General features: G+C 45.7%; 1 protein-coding gene across 1 annotated transcript; it reads right to left on the bottom strand.

The window, feature by feature from the left end:
• Positions 1-703: 703 nt before the first annotated feature.
• LOC104953628 (teashirt homolog 1-like) lies at positions 704-6,905 on the bottom strand. The gene is made up of 2 exons (XM_010780601.1): positions 6,872-6,905; positions 704-5,568 (listed from the first exon to the last, which is right to left on the bottom strand). Exons 1-2 carry the CDS (start codon positions 6,903-6,905, stop codon positions 1,997-1,999), a joined length of 3,606 nt encoding a protein of 1,201 aa, XP_010778903.1. The 3' UTR covers positions 704-1,996.
• Between the last annotated feature and the right edge of the window lie 7,696 nt (positions 6,906-14,601).

Genomic DNA, 14,601 nt, shown 5'->3' with positions numbered 1-14,601 from the left:
ACACAACCACACAGTTGCTGTGGGAATCAAAAGGTTTAACCAATAAACCAATGCAAAAGTGATCCTTTATCCTGTGGAGATTTTTATGTAAGTGCCATAAAAATAACTATATATTTTTAAGCCAATAAGAGAAAAACACAGCTCCTTGTTCTTTCGTCAAACGAAAACCGGTGTTAACTAATGGGTTCAATGTGGCCAGTCAGGAGTGTTTATCAAGCAGAACAGACACCCTTCTGATTTTGTTCCAAGAAGACAGGCAAAAAATACATCGCCGTCATTAATATAACACTGATTCTTTCAGAAAGGGCTCTCTGAAGGCCAGTCACAAGCCTAGCATGAGTTTCCTGCCACAACAGGCACCCTTCCAGGCTTATCACCCCCGTCATCTTCATCATTATAATAATCATTGGCAGTATAAAGTGATCAGTCATCAGTTCAAAGTATGTCACCACTGACTTTTCCTCTTTCTCTTAATATATTATATAAAAGAAGGCCTTTTGCAGAACACAAGGTATGTGCTCATACAGGAGCAAGGACACTTACCTTTGCAATGCATACTTTGAGTATATAAATATATAATAAATAAACAGTTTGCAGTGCGTTAAGATTATAAATGGATAAATGTGTTTGATCTGTCGCAAAGCAAATGTATTTCAGAGTCTGGTGCACCGCAAAGACAAATAAAAACACAACAACAAATGCATGACTGTTAACAACTGCTTTGGGGTTTATTTTACAATTGAGAAAGAAATGAAACAAACTAATCGGTGCTAAAAAGTTTTTTTTTTTACAATATTGTCGATAAAACATTGAAATGTATAGTCATTGTGCATCGCTTATTTATTTTCCACACCATTTTCATGCATCAAATTGGATGCAAGTATAATTAAAATCATTTCTGTAAACCAAGCCAAAGAAGCTACATTTGTATTTTTCTTTAAAAAAGGACATTTTTGTAGCTCTACAGCATATATCTATATACACCATCTGTTTTTATTTTTTATCATTTTTGTATATAAAATGACAATATAAAAGTTAGAGAATGCACACACCTTAAGATACAAAGAATGTTGAGCCGTTTTCAAATGGTAAGATAGGTCTTATGGAGTACTGACATTTCACTAGTAATCATCTACATGTAACGGACTGTTCTCTTTACAGTTGAATAGAGCGACAAAATTTAGAAAGAGAATGTTGTAACAAACCATACAACTGGAAAATTGCTATAGGGTGATACTTCACAACAAGGAAAAGTTTTTTGAGCAATCTTGCATACTGACGGCCATTCATTTTTCACTGATTGACTCGTAACCAGAAGCAGCATTTCAGTTTTTCCAAAGGTTCACATGATCTTTTTCTAATACACTGACAGATTTATGAGCAGGCCATTCATCATCAGAAACATTGCAGTGACAGGAACCAAAAAGGAGAGGGGAAGGAAATGATAATCCTTGATCTTTTTTAAATCAATCTGATTTTGACAAATGCAAGATATTTCAAAACATGTTCTCTTTACAAATTCAAATTTCAACTGTCTAAGGTGCTACTTCAGTCTCTCCGGGTATTCTTTCATTCTTTTGGTGTATACATTTAATTTTCACCTTCTTCATATCAAGTATTATACAGTTTTCTCTTCCACAAATTCTCTTTCCGCTCATCACTTTTACAATTGAAGCAGTAGTTGTATTTTTGCCATGAAAAGATTAAAATGTTGTGTTTAATCTTGATTCACTAAAATACATGCACAGATCAGACAAATAGCATATAAATATATTACAAAATAAGTGTAAAAAAGCTTGGCAAAATAAAAACAAATCAACATGAAAAGACATGGTCCAGTCAGGCAGTTATCACAAAAAAAAGAATAAGATCGATATCTTTCTGGCGGCTCAGTTCGGCCCAGTGCAGTAACTGTGAATAAAGTCATTTTAGTGCAATGAAATTCTAGTCACTTCCACAGCTGTCAGTGTCTACTGCTCTCAGCACAAGACCCCGCTTAAACCTTCTCCATCTTCTCCAGTTTCTCCAAAGCAGTGACAAACACCAGGTGGTCCTCTGGAGACTTGCCGTGGGTCTTGCTGAGATGCAGTTTGACTGCGTGTTTGCTGACGAATGTCCGATTGCAAAGTCTGCACTGATACACGGAGCTTGTGTCGTCCTCTGCCGTGGTCAATGCTGACAGGGGCCTGCCGAATGTCATTTTGTCTGTGATCACCTTTGAGGCAGCCTGCTGCTCCCGAAGGTGCTCCGTTGACAGTTTGGACAGGTCCTTCAAGCTGAAGCCCAGGTGAGACTCCAGGTGGCCGATGTAGGCGGAGGGAGTCCTGTACTGGGAGGCACAGTCACCACAGAGGAACACAGGCTGGCATGAGTCCATGTTCTTGAGAAACTTGGTGCCCCCAGTCCGTCTCAGCTGGTACTTGACGTTAGCCAGCCAATGGGATATGGTGGTCATGGAGAGGCCTGTGAACTTACAGATGTGGACCCTTTCCTGAGGGCCTAGGTCAGTCATGGCGAAGCGGCCCTCTGAGGTCTCCCTTAGGCTGGACACAAACTGTGCCTGGAGGATGAGGAGGTGCTGGGGATTCCAGTTGGATTGCCTTCCTTTCCTCTTCTGCACTGGGGAGAGGTCCTCTAGGGCGTCCTCAAAAGCACTGCCGTCTGCATCTGACTTCTCTGAGATGGAGGAAGGGGTTGAAGATTTGGGCGTCAGTCTCCCCGTGAGGTTCTTTACCATGTCGGAAATGTCCATCAGAGCATTCTCTCTCAGAGGAGAGGAGACTGAGTCAGGGAGGGAAATTAGAGGTTTGTTACCATTTACACTACTGTTGGTCAAGAGCCCGCTGCTGCTGTTGTTGTTGTTGTTGTTGTTATTGTTGCTGTTAATGGTGGCCTTACTTTTACTCAGGTCAATGGGCTGGTCACTGCTCTCATACAGCGGATAGTGGTTGATGGGCTCAGTGGGTTTGCCCTGAGGAGTTGTTTTGAACGCTGGCTTATCCATCATGCTGTTGCTGATTTTGTAAAGCATAGCTAGTGGGTCTCCAGCTGGGCTTACTGGTTTGGAGGCTTTACCCAGGTGTGTGTTCATGATTGACTGGAGTGCACTGAGAGGGTTGATGAAGGGACTTTCCAGTGAGTGATCGGTGATGATGCCAAGGCAGTTGCCATTAGTTACTGGGGATTGGCACATCTCTGAGCCATTCCTCGAATGGTTGTTGTGGCCGTCGACTAGGCTCTCTTTGGGCTCCTTCTTGCAGATGAGCTCTGAGTCTACACTGCCTGGGCTGCTACTTCTCATACCCGATGGTTTACCTACAGATAGGTCATTTGGAGATGTTAATTGTTCTCTCTGCTCTCTCAGTGCAGGAGAGGGGGATTTTACTAACGATGGGGGCCGGCATCGTTCAATGCTCACCATCTTCTCCTCCTTTTCCTTCTTCACATTGGAAGCTTTCCCTGTCACTTTTTCTACAAGCTCCTCCATGGCACTGACATTGCTCCTGAGGGGGGTAGGGGAGGAAGGGCTCCGAGGCGAGTGGATGATTGAGTTTGGGTTAATCACAAGGCCTCGTAGCCCACCTGCGAACATTGGCTGCATCTGCATACTCTGGACCATTGGGGGTAGAATGGTAGAAGAGTTCTTCATGCCTTGCAGCTGGTATGCTGCATGAATGCTAGGGTAACCCCCCCATGTGGGCGTGCCTGTCTGGGCCTTGCTGATGGCACTGGATACTGTGTTCTCAAGGGATTTAAGAATATCTAAACCCCCTTTTGGCGCCTCCTCTAGATCTTCTTCTCTAAGGTATTTATAAGATGTGCCGTCATTGTTAGATTTCTCAACCGAGTCATCTCTCTCCTCCTTGATTTTTCTCTCAATTGGCTCCCCACCTTCAGACCTTTCATCCTCGCCTCCTTCTCTCTTTTCCTCTGAGCATGTAGAGAGGGCAGGGGACACTGGCTGGGACTTTACCCCACTGGGAACAGGGAGTCTGGTGGTGGTCGGTGGCAGTGGGATGGACTGAATCTTCTCTTCCACCACCGGATCAAAAACCAGCTGTTTGCCCTTTTTGGATGCAGAGTTTGTAACCTTCAAAAAGTGACCAGTAACCATCATGTGGGCAGTCAGCTGTTGGAGTGTATCATGAGAGCTCCCGCACTCCATGCATTTGAGGATCTGGGCTTTACGAGCTTCAAACTGCCATGTGTAGCTGGCACCATTCTGGTAGCCATAGCGGTTGTTTGGCGTAACGTAGGGGTTACCTGCGGATTTTGTGCCAACATCCCCAAGAGATGCACTACCACCACCAACACTACTAGCATGGATAGAGTCTGGTGAGCATGGGGACACTATAGCATCATGGAGGGCTCGTTTTTTAGCTGAAGAAGACATCAGCTTTGTGGCCAAGGCTGGCACCGGTTCTTTGAGAGGCACTTTCTGGTAATGCTTGGTCTTGATCATATGAACACTGAGATCTTGAAGAGACTCAAACGAGTGGCCACAGTACATGCACTTCAGCACCTTTTGAGCATCTTCTTTTCCCTCCATCTCCATCAGGGAGCGCTTACGTGGTTTGGACCAGCGCTTTCCCTGATCCTCCTCTTTGTCCTTGTTGTCATCTCGATAGTGGCCCGTCTCATTCATGTGGACTGTTAAACCCACCAGTGTGTCATAGGCACCACTGCAGTCTTTGCAACGGAACTTGCTTGCACCAGTGAAAACAGAACCATACAGCTTGTTGTTCTGCCGGTAGAGCTGCACTGTGCTGAAGAGGCTGGGCTCTGGCAAAAGGTGATAGGGGTTCTGTTGAAAAGTTTTGGCAAGCGCTGCCTGGTGCCAGTCGTAGGCCACACCGGTACCATTGCTTGCCCCACCACTGTTTGCACTGTTGCTGCTAACAGAGCTAGATGCTGTGCCATTAGTATTGCCACTTGCGCTGCCTGTGTGGTTCACAGTAGCATTGGAGCTCCTGCCATTATGGTGACTGCTAGTCATGTTGACCCCGCTGCTCTTGTTTGTGGTCGTGGTTAAGGAGACAGAAGCAGTAGGGGCAGGTTCCGAAGTAGTGATGGCACTATTGACACTGCCGGCTGCAGCAGGCTTAGATTTCATTAAGTCCATTGTGATGCTAGACCAAGAGGCATCTGAGATGAGGTTTGCATAGACGGCTTTCATCTGTGCCAGGCTATCCTGGAAAGACAGGCCGTTGTCGGGGCGGAAGGGTAAAGTCGTGCCTTCCCTCTCCTGACCGTCCCTGGAAGAGGTGCTCTTAAAGTCTGTCAGCCGGTCGCTGGTGTCGCTGAGCGGGGACCCGTATCCAGCATCAGGGTTAGTGCCATTGCTGAGCGGAGAGTCTCTGTAGCTAGGTGGCTGGCCTCCATCCACATCTTCTTCTTCCTCGTTGCACAGAAACTCATTGTCCTGGCCGTCTAATGAGAGGCCGTCATCCTGCAGGTGCTCTTCTTCATTGTGTTCGCCTGGCTTATTCTCGTCTTCGGGCGCGTACGCTGGAGAGAAAGACAGAAAAGAAAGAAAAGAAGAAAAGAAGAGGGGAAAAAAGAGGTCAGCTCAATGAAATAAAACATTTACAGCACGCCAACAGGACCACTATCAAAATAACTCGGGATGAATACTCAAAGAGGGGAAATGTAGGCTTTAACTCTCATTGAATGTTAGTGTGTGTATGCATGCATGCATGAATTTGTGTGTATTTCACACACATGTGGCTCTGAAAGCCAGTGGTGAAAAAAGCCTCCAAGGGAAAAATAAATCACTGAGCTTCTGACAGTTGTCCTTTTCCTTCCCAACTCCCTATTCCTCCACACATGCCTCATGTTCCCCCGGAAATGACTGGCTGTTTGGCCTTGTTAGCCAGCTGCATGCTTGCATGTTTAACTCCCACATTTCTCTTTCTTTCTCTCTTCCCAAAGCTTTATTACCTTTCACTCATCTAGTCAGTGAAGTTCAGCTCCTCACAATATCACGTTACACAACTGATCGGAGAGGGAAAGAAACAAAAACCCATTTGGAGATATTGTAGCTTTTTTTACTATCCCACTATGATTAGCGGAAGGTCATTTTTATTTGAGCTAATAAGCAGGAACTAACAAAACCATGGTACTTAGATTCTGAATGCAACAATGATTGCTGAAGAAAGGAGTCTGGGGTGTTTTGAAAAATGCTACAAACTGTTTACAAAAAGACAGATTAAAAGAGGAAAGGGAAATAAAAATAAACAAGGCTGAGATGTAACAGGTTTACCAGTAAAATAGGCAAATAAGATAGAAGGCTACAACATGTGTGTGTATGTGTGTGTGTGTGTGTGTGTGTGTGTGTGTGTGTGTGTGTGTGTGTGTGTGTGTGTGTGTTTGCATGCTAGCGAATGCACAGCAAGCATCAGTAAGTAGGAGAGACAGGAGGTGGTTAGGGGGAGAACAAGTGAATGAGAAGTAAATGTGGGGGAGAAAGAAAAAGTGAGCAGGAGGTGTTGGGTTTGGTGGGCGGGGAGAGGGGAGAGGGGATTTCAAGAGAAAAGGGAGCAAGACGAGAGAGAGGGTGAGGGAGGCAGGGAGACAGGAAAGACGGCCCCCTAGCTTCTTCCTTTATCTCCTTCCTGCATGGTGAGATGTGTGTCCTAGATGCCAGTATCAGTCTCTCCTGATGAAACAGATGTGCTGTCAGCTTCAAACGGCACGCTAACCTGTCATATAATAATCTAAGTGGACATAATACCTGATATATATACACTGGCAACATTTACTGCTGCCTGAGAGGAGAGGAGGAGGTGAGCAGCTGCACCATCGACTGTGACTGCGTGGTGATGTGCGTGTGAGTGCCTATTTTGCGGATGGCGTTTGCCCGCATGCTCACCTCCCAATGCCTCTGTAATGTACTGCTCATACATGTTTGCTCTTACGGTGCGAAAAACCTGAACCCACAGACCATAATATTGCCTATAAGTCTGCTGTGTGCTACTGATACACCCCTTCTCCAAATGAGCAACACACTCCCCTAACGCCTGACAGGATTTCAGTGAAATGAGAGCACTACAGGAGAACCTGGCTGCGCTTCAATCCCACTGACAGACGGAGACCGAGACAGTTTCTAAAACTCCTGAAAATCCCTAACACAGCAGATTAGCATTATGTGCTGTACTCTCTACAACACATCTGCAGAGTGGTTTCTGTTACAGTGCCTTCCCCCCCCTAGCTAACCCGCTTCTAGTAAAGGAGGCTATCAATACATATCAGCCATTTAATATACAAAGCATCCTGCAGAACGGCTATCCATTCCTCACAAGCCCACACGAACAGTGCAAACATACAGTAGGAATTACCTCTGTGAGTCAGTCACAACGGCTACAGCCAAAAAATAGCTAAACCCCAATAGTTGGCAGTGCTTAGTACACACACACACACACACACACACACACACACACACACACACACACACACTCACACACATACACACACAGGGAGACAGCAGGAATGAGAAGCAGCAGATCAGAAATATCACTGGGTGAGTGACAAAACACAGACTGCAGCAGGGAGGGGCTACGAACAATGAGCAGGTCGCCAGGGAACCCTTTGACGATCCCTGTCAATCAATGCCTGTCCTGCCATGTTGTCATGGAAACAACAAAGAGGGAGATATCAAAAGCACACAGACAAAAGACTGGCAGAGGCCGACATCTGTAAAAATCACAGGGAGCAAGTGGACTGTTTCGCAAACCATAAATGTAAAACGTTAGTGATGAAACGTGAGTCTGAAATAAATTATCATCTTGTTTGAGACGCCGCATCTATCCTGACATGATGCTCAAATCTGAAGCGTGAGGAAGGGGGAAATATTTGGTTCAATCAGTGCAACTTGAAGATGTGTGATTCTGAGTGGCGGCCAGATTAAGCCCCCTTCTCCCGTCCTGGACACGCATATGCGGAGCAACACCAGCAGCAAGGGGCAGGCTCGGGGAAGGGGCAGTGCTGGCGCGACGTCCCTGGTGGTTTGGTTTGCCGAGTGGGTGATGGCTGTGAGCAGGGCCATCTGCACGGGCGCCAAAGCGCCTGTCACTTTTGCTCGGGGACGTGCCGCCATCAAGGAGACAGGCGGCAGCGTGACCAGGATAGCACTGCAGACTCTCTGTCAGAAGCAGCAGCGATCAAGCCCGCCACCAGCCACGCCAGATCACCAACAACACACACGGAGGAAGCAGGAATTAGCATCCAACTGTATCACTGATCCCCCAATGCCTACACATATGGTTACACTGTTAACAAATAGGGAACCAAAATATGTTAAGTCGGAGAAGGGTTTCTAGGATCCCCTTTGGATGTGTTGAAGAGCCTTTTAAAATATGTATTGCAAACATTGATTTACATTTACATACACATATTAAGTGTGTATACTCTTCTCATCTGCTTTTTCTAAAAGAATGTCATTGATGGACTTACAGTAAGTGCGCATAAAGCACCCTTGATTCTGATTTGTACCCTATATGTAAAGATTAAAGAATGCTAGATGTCATAACAGATTTCAATCAGGTTTGTTGAGTTCTCAGAGATCAGACCATGGCTAAGTAAATCCAATTGCCCCTTTGATATTACTTTTTTCTGATGAAAAGCCTGTGGTGAACGCCCAGCCTCAACACAACACTGGGACTCACTTTGGGACAACATGATCGACCCTAAGCGCAGATCATCTCAAAAACATTCTCCCTCGCTGACACGCGGCACAACTTTGGGTACGACTTGATTCTTGTAAACGGTACCAAATGAAACACGACCCTCGGACACGTCAGCCTTTGGTAAGGATCGAAGTAGAAACATATCACTCCGTTTCAAAACTTTGCTATCTGTCTCCGCCCTGCCAATTTTTGTTCTGTTTTTTTGTCTTCACACTTTGCTTTGCTGAGAGTCTGCTGGTTGTTAAATCAATAAAACTCTCTGTCAGGCGCGCGGAGCCTCACCATTTGGCTGATGTCAAAGCCAAACAAACCAGATAAGAAAGGCAGAGAGGCGATGAAATGAGAGAGAAGGGGAAAAGAAGGGGATGAGACCAGTCAGCTTGCCCCCCAACACCAGCCCCATTTCTCCAACACCCCTCCTTCTATTTATTTACACACATTTCTTTATTTATTTGATGTGAGTTTGGGAAGAGGGGGCAATCACGGCAGTCATTTGCGGCACTAATGTCCAATCACGGGCCCCTTCACTCATGTGATTTAAGCAGTGTAGGAGTGTGTTCGCAGCAGAGAATGGTGGGGTGTGTATGGCTGTGGTGCAGGGTGGGGGGGGTCGCGGAGGCCGTTTAGGCCGGCCCCTAATAGGAAACTGGCAGTCTTATTCCTTCCCCAGATTCTGTTTGTCACCCCGCTCTCCATTACGTGCCTCTCAACCCTGATGGCTTTGGACAGGAGCTGATCAAAAAGCCATCGCTTGACCTACACGCCGTGGCAGAACGAGACTCGCGCCCTGCACAGCCAGAGTGGGAGAGAGGGAGATGAGATAGACGAGATGGGGGGGGGGGCTGAGATACCGACAGATGGGGGGGGGGGGCTGAGGGGAGGGGGGTATGTCAGATCATTATGTGGCGGAGAGGAAAAGGAGTGCGGCGGCAAGGAGGGAGGGAGGATGTAAGGAGGGAGGGAAAAAAACGTACGGGACGGGGGCGGGGGGGGTGGATAGCTCTCGGACGGGACACGAGAGGGCTGTAAATCAAAACCGACAATGTATTAGTTCCTTCTGTCCGTCATGTAGAAAAGCAATTATGGTAATGCTGCTGGCCGGCGTGATCACGAGGAATGCTGGGATCGTGCTCCGTGAAGCGGCTAACACGTGGAGAGCAATGGCCCTGATCAGGAACAGGCCTCAGTCTGACAAGAGATGGTACAGATAGGCGACGAAGAAGAGAGGGGGACAAAGAGAAAGAGATATGAGCGCAAATACACAGAAGCTGCATCATGGCTTGTTTTTTTTTAATCACAGATATTAAGACCATCTGCAGGAGTCCGTAGATAACAGCATGAAACTGAATAGTGTTATTTTCAAACCTGATATCAAGAGCATGATCCTAATTGGATCCTAGACACATATTAAAATAATTGCCATTAAGGTTGTGGAGCATTCTGTCTTATCATTTCATTTCATCCTTCGTATTTATCCGTCTTCTCGCGCACCACCTTTAATGCTACCAATAATTGCCCACAGAACACTGTCTCCCTACAACACCCATCTGAGTCTTCCATTTTTCTGAACCTACCTCCATCGCAACAAAAGACGAGGTATGAGTTACAGAATTTATCCTTCCTAGCTTCGAAATGATTGAGGAGGCCCTAACTATAAATGAAAAAAGCGATCAACCTGCAAAAGTTCAGGAAGTTTCAATGAATTATACTCCGCAACACTCAAAACTTGACGTGAATGAATTATGCATAATGACAACGGTGGCGAGAGAGCCGGGATATTCGAGGTGACAGGCGGATCATTACTTCCTGGGAGCTAATTCGTTCTCATCTCCTCTACAGGCTTCTCCAGGTATCCGTTCTTTCAAAATTCCTCCTACGCCTTGATAGGCAGGGGCCTCCTCTAAAGTCCTTATCTTACATGAAAAACTTTTTTTTGCGCGTTGACTTTCTGGGGGAGTGGTATGCAACAGATAGTCAAGTGTTACCTCGTTTCTTTATGCTTCATACTGAAAATATGGTAACAAAAAGGGAAAAATATAGGTCCAATAAAAAACTTTGCTTCTGGAAGCCCAGCGGCAATTTCGTGACGTCACCGTGTGGTTCAATCCGCGACTCGCGCTGAATCTGGCTCCATGCCTGCGTCGATCAGAACAGCCACACTCGCGGCCGCCAGCGGAGAGTCACCACGAAAAATCGGCGTCAAATATGTTCGCAATGTTCTACGCATCAGAACAAGCTAATAGCGCGGGTATTTGGCACAATTTGACAGAACAATTATTTGGTGTGGACGATGCGAGCAGTGACGATGAATCTGAACGATCTCTGCCGCCTTTTACACCAGAAATAAGAGGCCTAGAACCGTATAGGTTCGAGCCAGCAAAACGCGAATGTGCACCACCGGCCTTCTCTTTCGGGAACAAATGAACGGTAAAACCATCCCGATTGGTGTTGCTACACCCGCCAACGACACACCTCTTCACCATGATCCGGAAAAAACAAGACAATCCGGAAAAAACAAGACAAACTCGGAGATAAACACTGATACACAAAGTTGACATGCGGCTATACCAGCAATGCTACACTGTGTGATGCTGGGACGGGCTGAACTCACCAGGATTCGCGGAACCACACGTGACGTCACGACACAGCACCAAGCAGCGGCAAGTTTGAATCCAGACTTTTCTGGATACCTCTGAATTTGACCCATTTTCCCGATATTAACAAGTGATTTACAGCAAATAGGAAACGATATTCGATCTATATCACGTGTTACTGGAATAAGACCCAACAAGTTAATGCATTTTGAAACAGTTCTATGATCTTTCAGCTAAAGTAAATTATGCAAGATAAGGACTTTAAAATAATTCCTCAGCTATTACTTTCTCCCTTCACTTCCCTCAATCACCCCCCCCACTCTTTCTCTTTTTCTCCCACCCTCCTCCTCCTCTCTCCAGCCCTTGCTCATATGCCCACATGAGCCCCTCCCAAGCGGAATAATGGAAGCATATGGCCTGGGCAGCACCTACAGGGCCTTAAATAACTGCTGCAGCATTCCAGCTCGCTGTACCAATTTATCTCTCATCCCCCTCCCCTCCCCCACCCCCATTTTCAAAACACTTCTAGCCTGAGTTGAGCTCGGCAGACAGCGGCGGATGGGACATGTTGTTCTTGAGACACATAGCTACATAATGGACTAACGTGGAAAAGTGGTGTGAATGTGAATAAGTGCTGTGCAAACAGGATTAGCGGTGTATTTCTGTATTATTGATATTCATTGAGTCAACCAGCAGCTTTCCCGGCGATCGTTTGCGCCGGCGGCTCCATGCAAACACTTCAAGTCATGGTGATTTACAGTTGGCCAGTAGCATTATGTAAAGCCAAAGCACTAGAGAGTAGTTTGTTAGTGTGTTTTGCTTTGCAAGCAGGATGGCAAAGTTGGATAGCCTTACGGTCTGTGTTCCATATCAAGACAACTACGGAAAGAGATGGGACAAAATCTTCCCCAACTTTGAGAGACCGTGCTGAAGGCCGGGCACAATCGCAACCTTTTTTGGACAGTATTTTCTTCGAAATAGTTGCTTGACAACTATATTATTGTCATTTAAGGACCATTTTATCAATCATCAATCAATGAACTAATCAATCAATCAAAATACATGTCTGTGACAATTGCACCATATTAGAATACAATAAACACATGTTTATACAAACATAAGCTGAAGTAAAAAATCTACAATAAAAGTCCTTGTAGCCACAGGGACACAGCGTCTTGGGTAAAGGACAAAATGGTAATATAGTAGGATAAATATGTATTAGAGATTAGAACTCAGATATAAAAAATCGATGATAGGGCTCTGTATAAAAGAATGGAGGATATTTATATTCTCGCTTCGTGGTTATTAAAATGTTGAATGTAAAAAAAACATGTATGTAAACAAAATGGGCAATATCGTGTTCAGCAAAAATGCTCAAGAGCATATCCATATATTATATAATAAGTCTATACTGTAGAAATGATTGATGCAGTAGCCTAATATCATACAAAAGGTCGAAAAACCTATTTTTTGTAACAGGTCACCAAAGTGGTTCAAATTCAATGTCTTTTTTAGCAAACGCTGTTTTATTGTCCTTTTTTGGGAAACATATTGATCATCCTCTTGCGTCAGTACAAGGCCCTTTTAAATAAAAGAATCAGAATCAGCCAACACCATGGATTGTTGCGCAGCACCATCGTTCTGGGGTCAGAGGTCAGGCAGGTAACCGGTGCTAAGCTAGTTCAGATCAAGCTCTCATGTAAAAATGTCAATGCGTCCCAATGACATCCTTTCATCTGACCTCTATCTGATGAGTATGATGTATGGATTGAAGGGAGGCCTATGTGGAAGTACTTGTGCATGTGATTGTGTACAGGTTTTTTTTTGTGGTTGTGTGTGTATATGGGGAGGGGGGGTAAGTGAAAGAGAGTGTGAAAGGTGCTGCTGTTTTATTTATAGAGCAAGCGCTATTTATACCATACTCAAAGATCAGTTCGGAGGAGCGGCTAGTGGGCCACAGCCAAGATCACTCTCCATTACTGTGCATGCAAAAAAAATCTCTCACACACACAAATAGATACACACACACACACACACACACACACACACACACACACACACACACACACACACACACACACACCGAGACACGACTACGCACACGAGGGTAGACGATACTACTAACGTAACGTTAACGTACGTACGTACGTACACACACACACACACACACACACACACACACACACACACACACACACACACACACACGATTTACTGAAGCTTGCAGTCGTAACTGATTTTTACACATGCATGCAGTAACAACACTGGAAGACATTTACAGTATATCCAGCCGTTTGCTAGTTGTTGAAGGAGTGGGTGANGATTCCAGTGAAGGTTTGAGGAGTGGAGAATAGAGCCCCTGTCTTGTGAATTAGGCTCTATTTTATCCTTCGCAAGCCCTCTGTCCACCAGTAACTGTAAGAAGGATAAAATAGAGCCTAATTCACAAGACAGGGGCTCTATTCTCCACTCCTCAAACCTTCACTGGAATCCCAGCCACTTTGGCTTGTAAAGGCCCAGATACACCGGCCCGAAATCGGCAGTAAATGGGAGTCGGGCCGAACATGAGCGTGGGCACGCCCTATTCGGAGTGGTGTGCGCCGCACCGTTGGGTCTTTTCTGCCAACCTGACGCCTTTTCTTGCCGATTCAACATGTTGAATCGGCGTCGGGAACACCACCGGAAGTCGGACAAAGGGATAACACTGATTGGCTGTTCAGCTAGCGAATCAGTGCATGAGAAGCGTTAACGGAAGTGAGGGAGGTAAACAAATGATTTAAAATGGAAGATGGAACACACACGGACGGCTATTTCACCTCATCGGTTTATAGAGCTCCTGTTTGTTCATGTTTTCAATGGACGAGCGTGAAAATGGAAAGAAAAACGCTATTTGTTGTTTATATCGCGGAGTCTGTTCTTCTTCTCTGTCTTCCGGTTGTTCCGGTTGTTGCCTCTTTTGAATGATGAATACACACTACCGCCGCCTGCTGGTAAGGAGCACGCATACACAGTTCATACGTGCTCGGCTCGGATTTGCGGTGTGTTCAGTGCGCGAAGTCGGCAAATACGCAGGAGAGTCCGGCGGCGCAACAGTCGGTGTCGGCGTCGGCGACTTCTCAGGTGACTGGCCGGTGTATCTGGGCCTTAAGGTAAGCTTGTCACTCAGAGTAACCTACAGCTAATTTAGCTGCTGGAGAAGAAAGATCAAGGGGGGAGCGGGGAGAGCGCTGTGGTTGATGGGCCATTAGTTGTGTAAATACACAGCTGAGAGCTGCCGTTTCATTCAGACTGTTTAAAAAACGGTACAACGGACTATTTTTCTT

Source organism: Notothenia coriiceps, unplaced genomic scaffold, assembly GCF_000735185.1.
Source record: "Notothenia coriiceps isolate Sejong01 unplaced genomic scaffold, NC01 NC01_scaffold00022019, whole genome shotgun sequence".
In the NCBI taxonomy this organism is placed as follows: domain Eukaryota; kingdom Metazoa; phylum Chordata; class Actinopteri; order Perciformes; family Nototheniidae; genus Notothenia; species Notothenia coriiceps.
The sequence above is the reverse complement of the archived record's forward strand: the minus strand, read 5'-3'. Positions and strand labels throughout refer to the sequence as shown.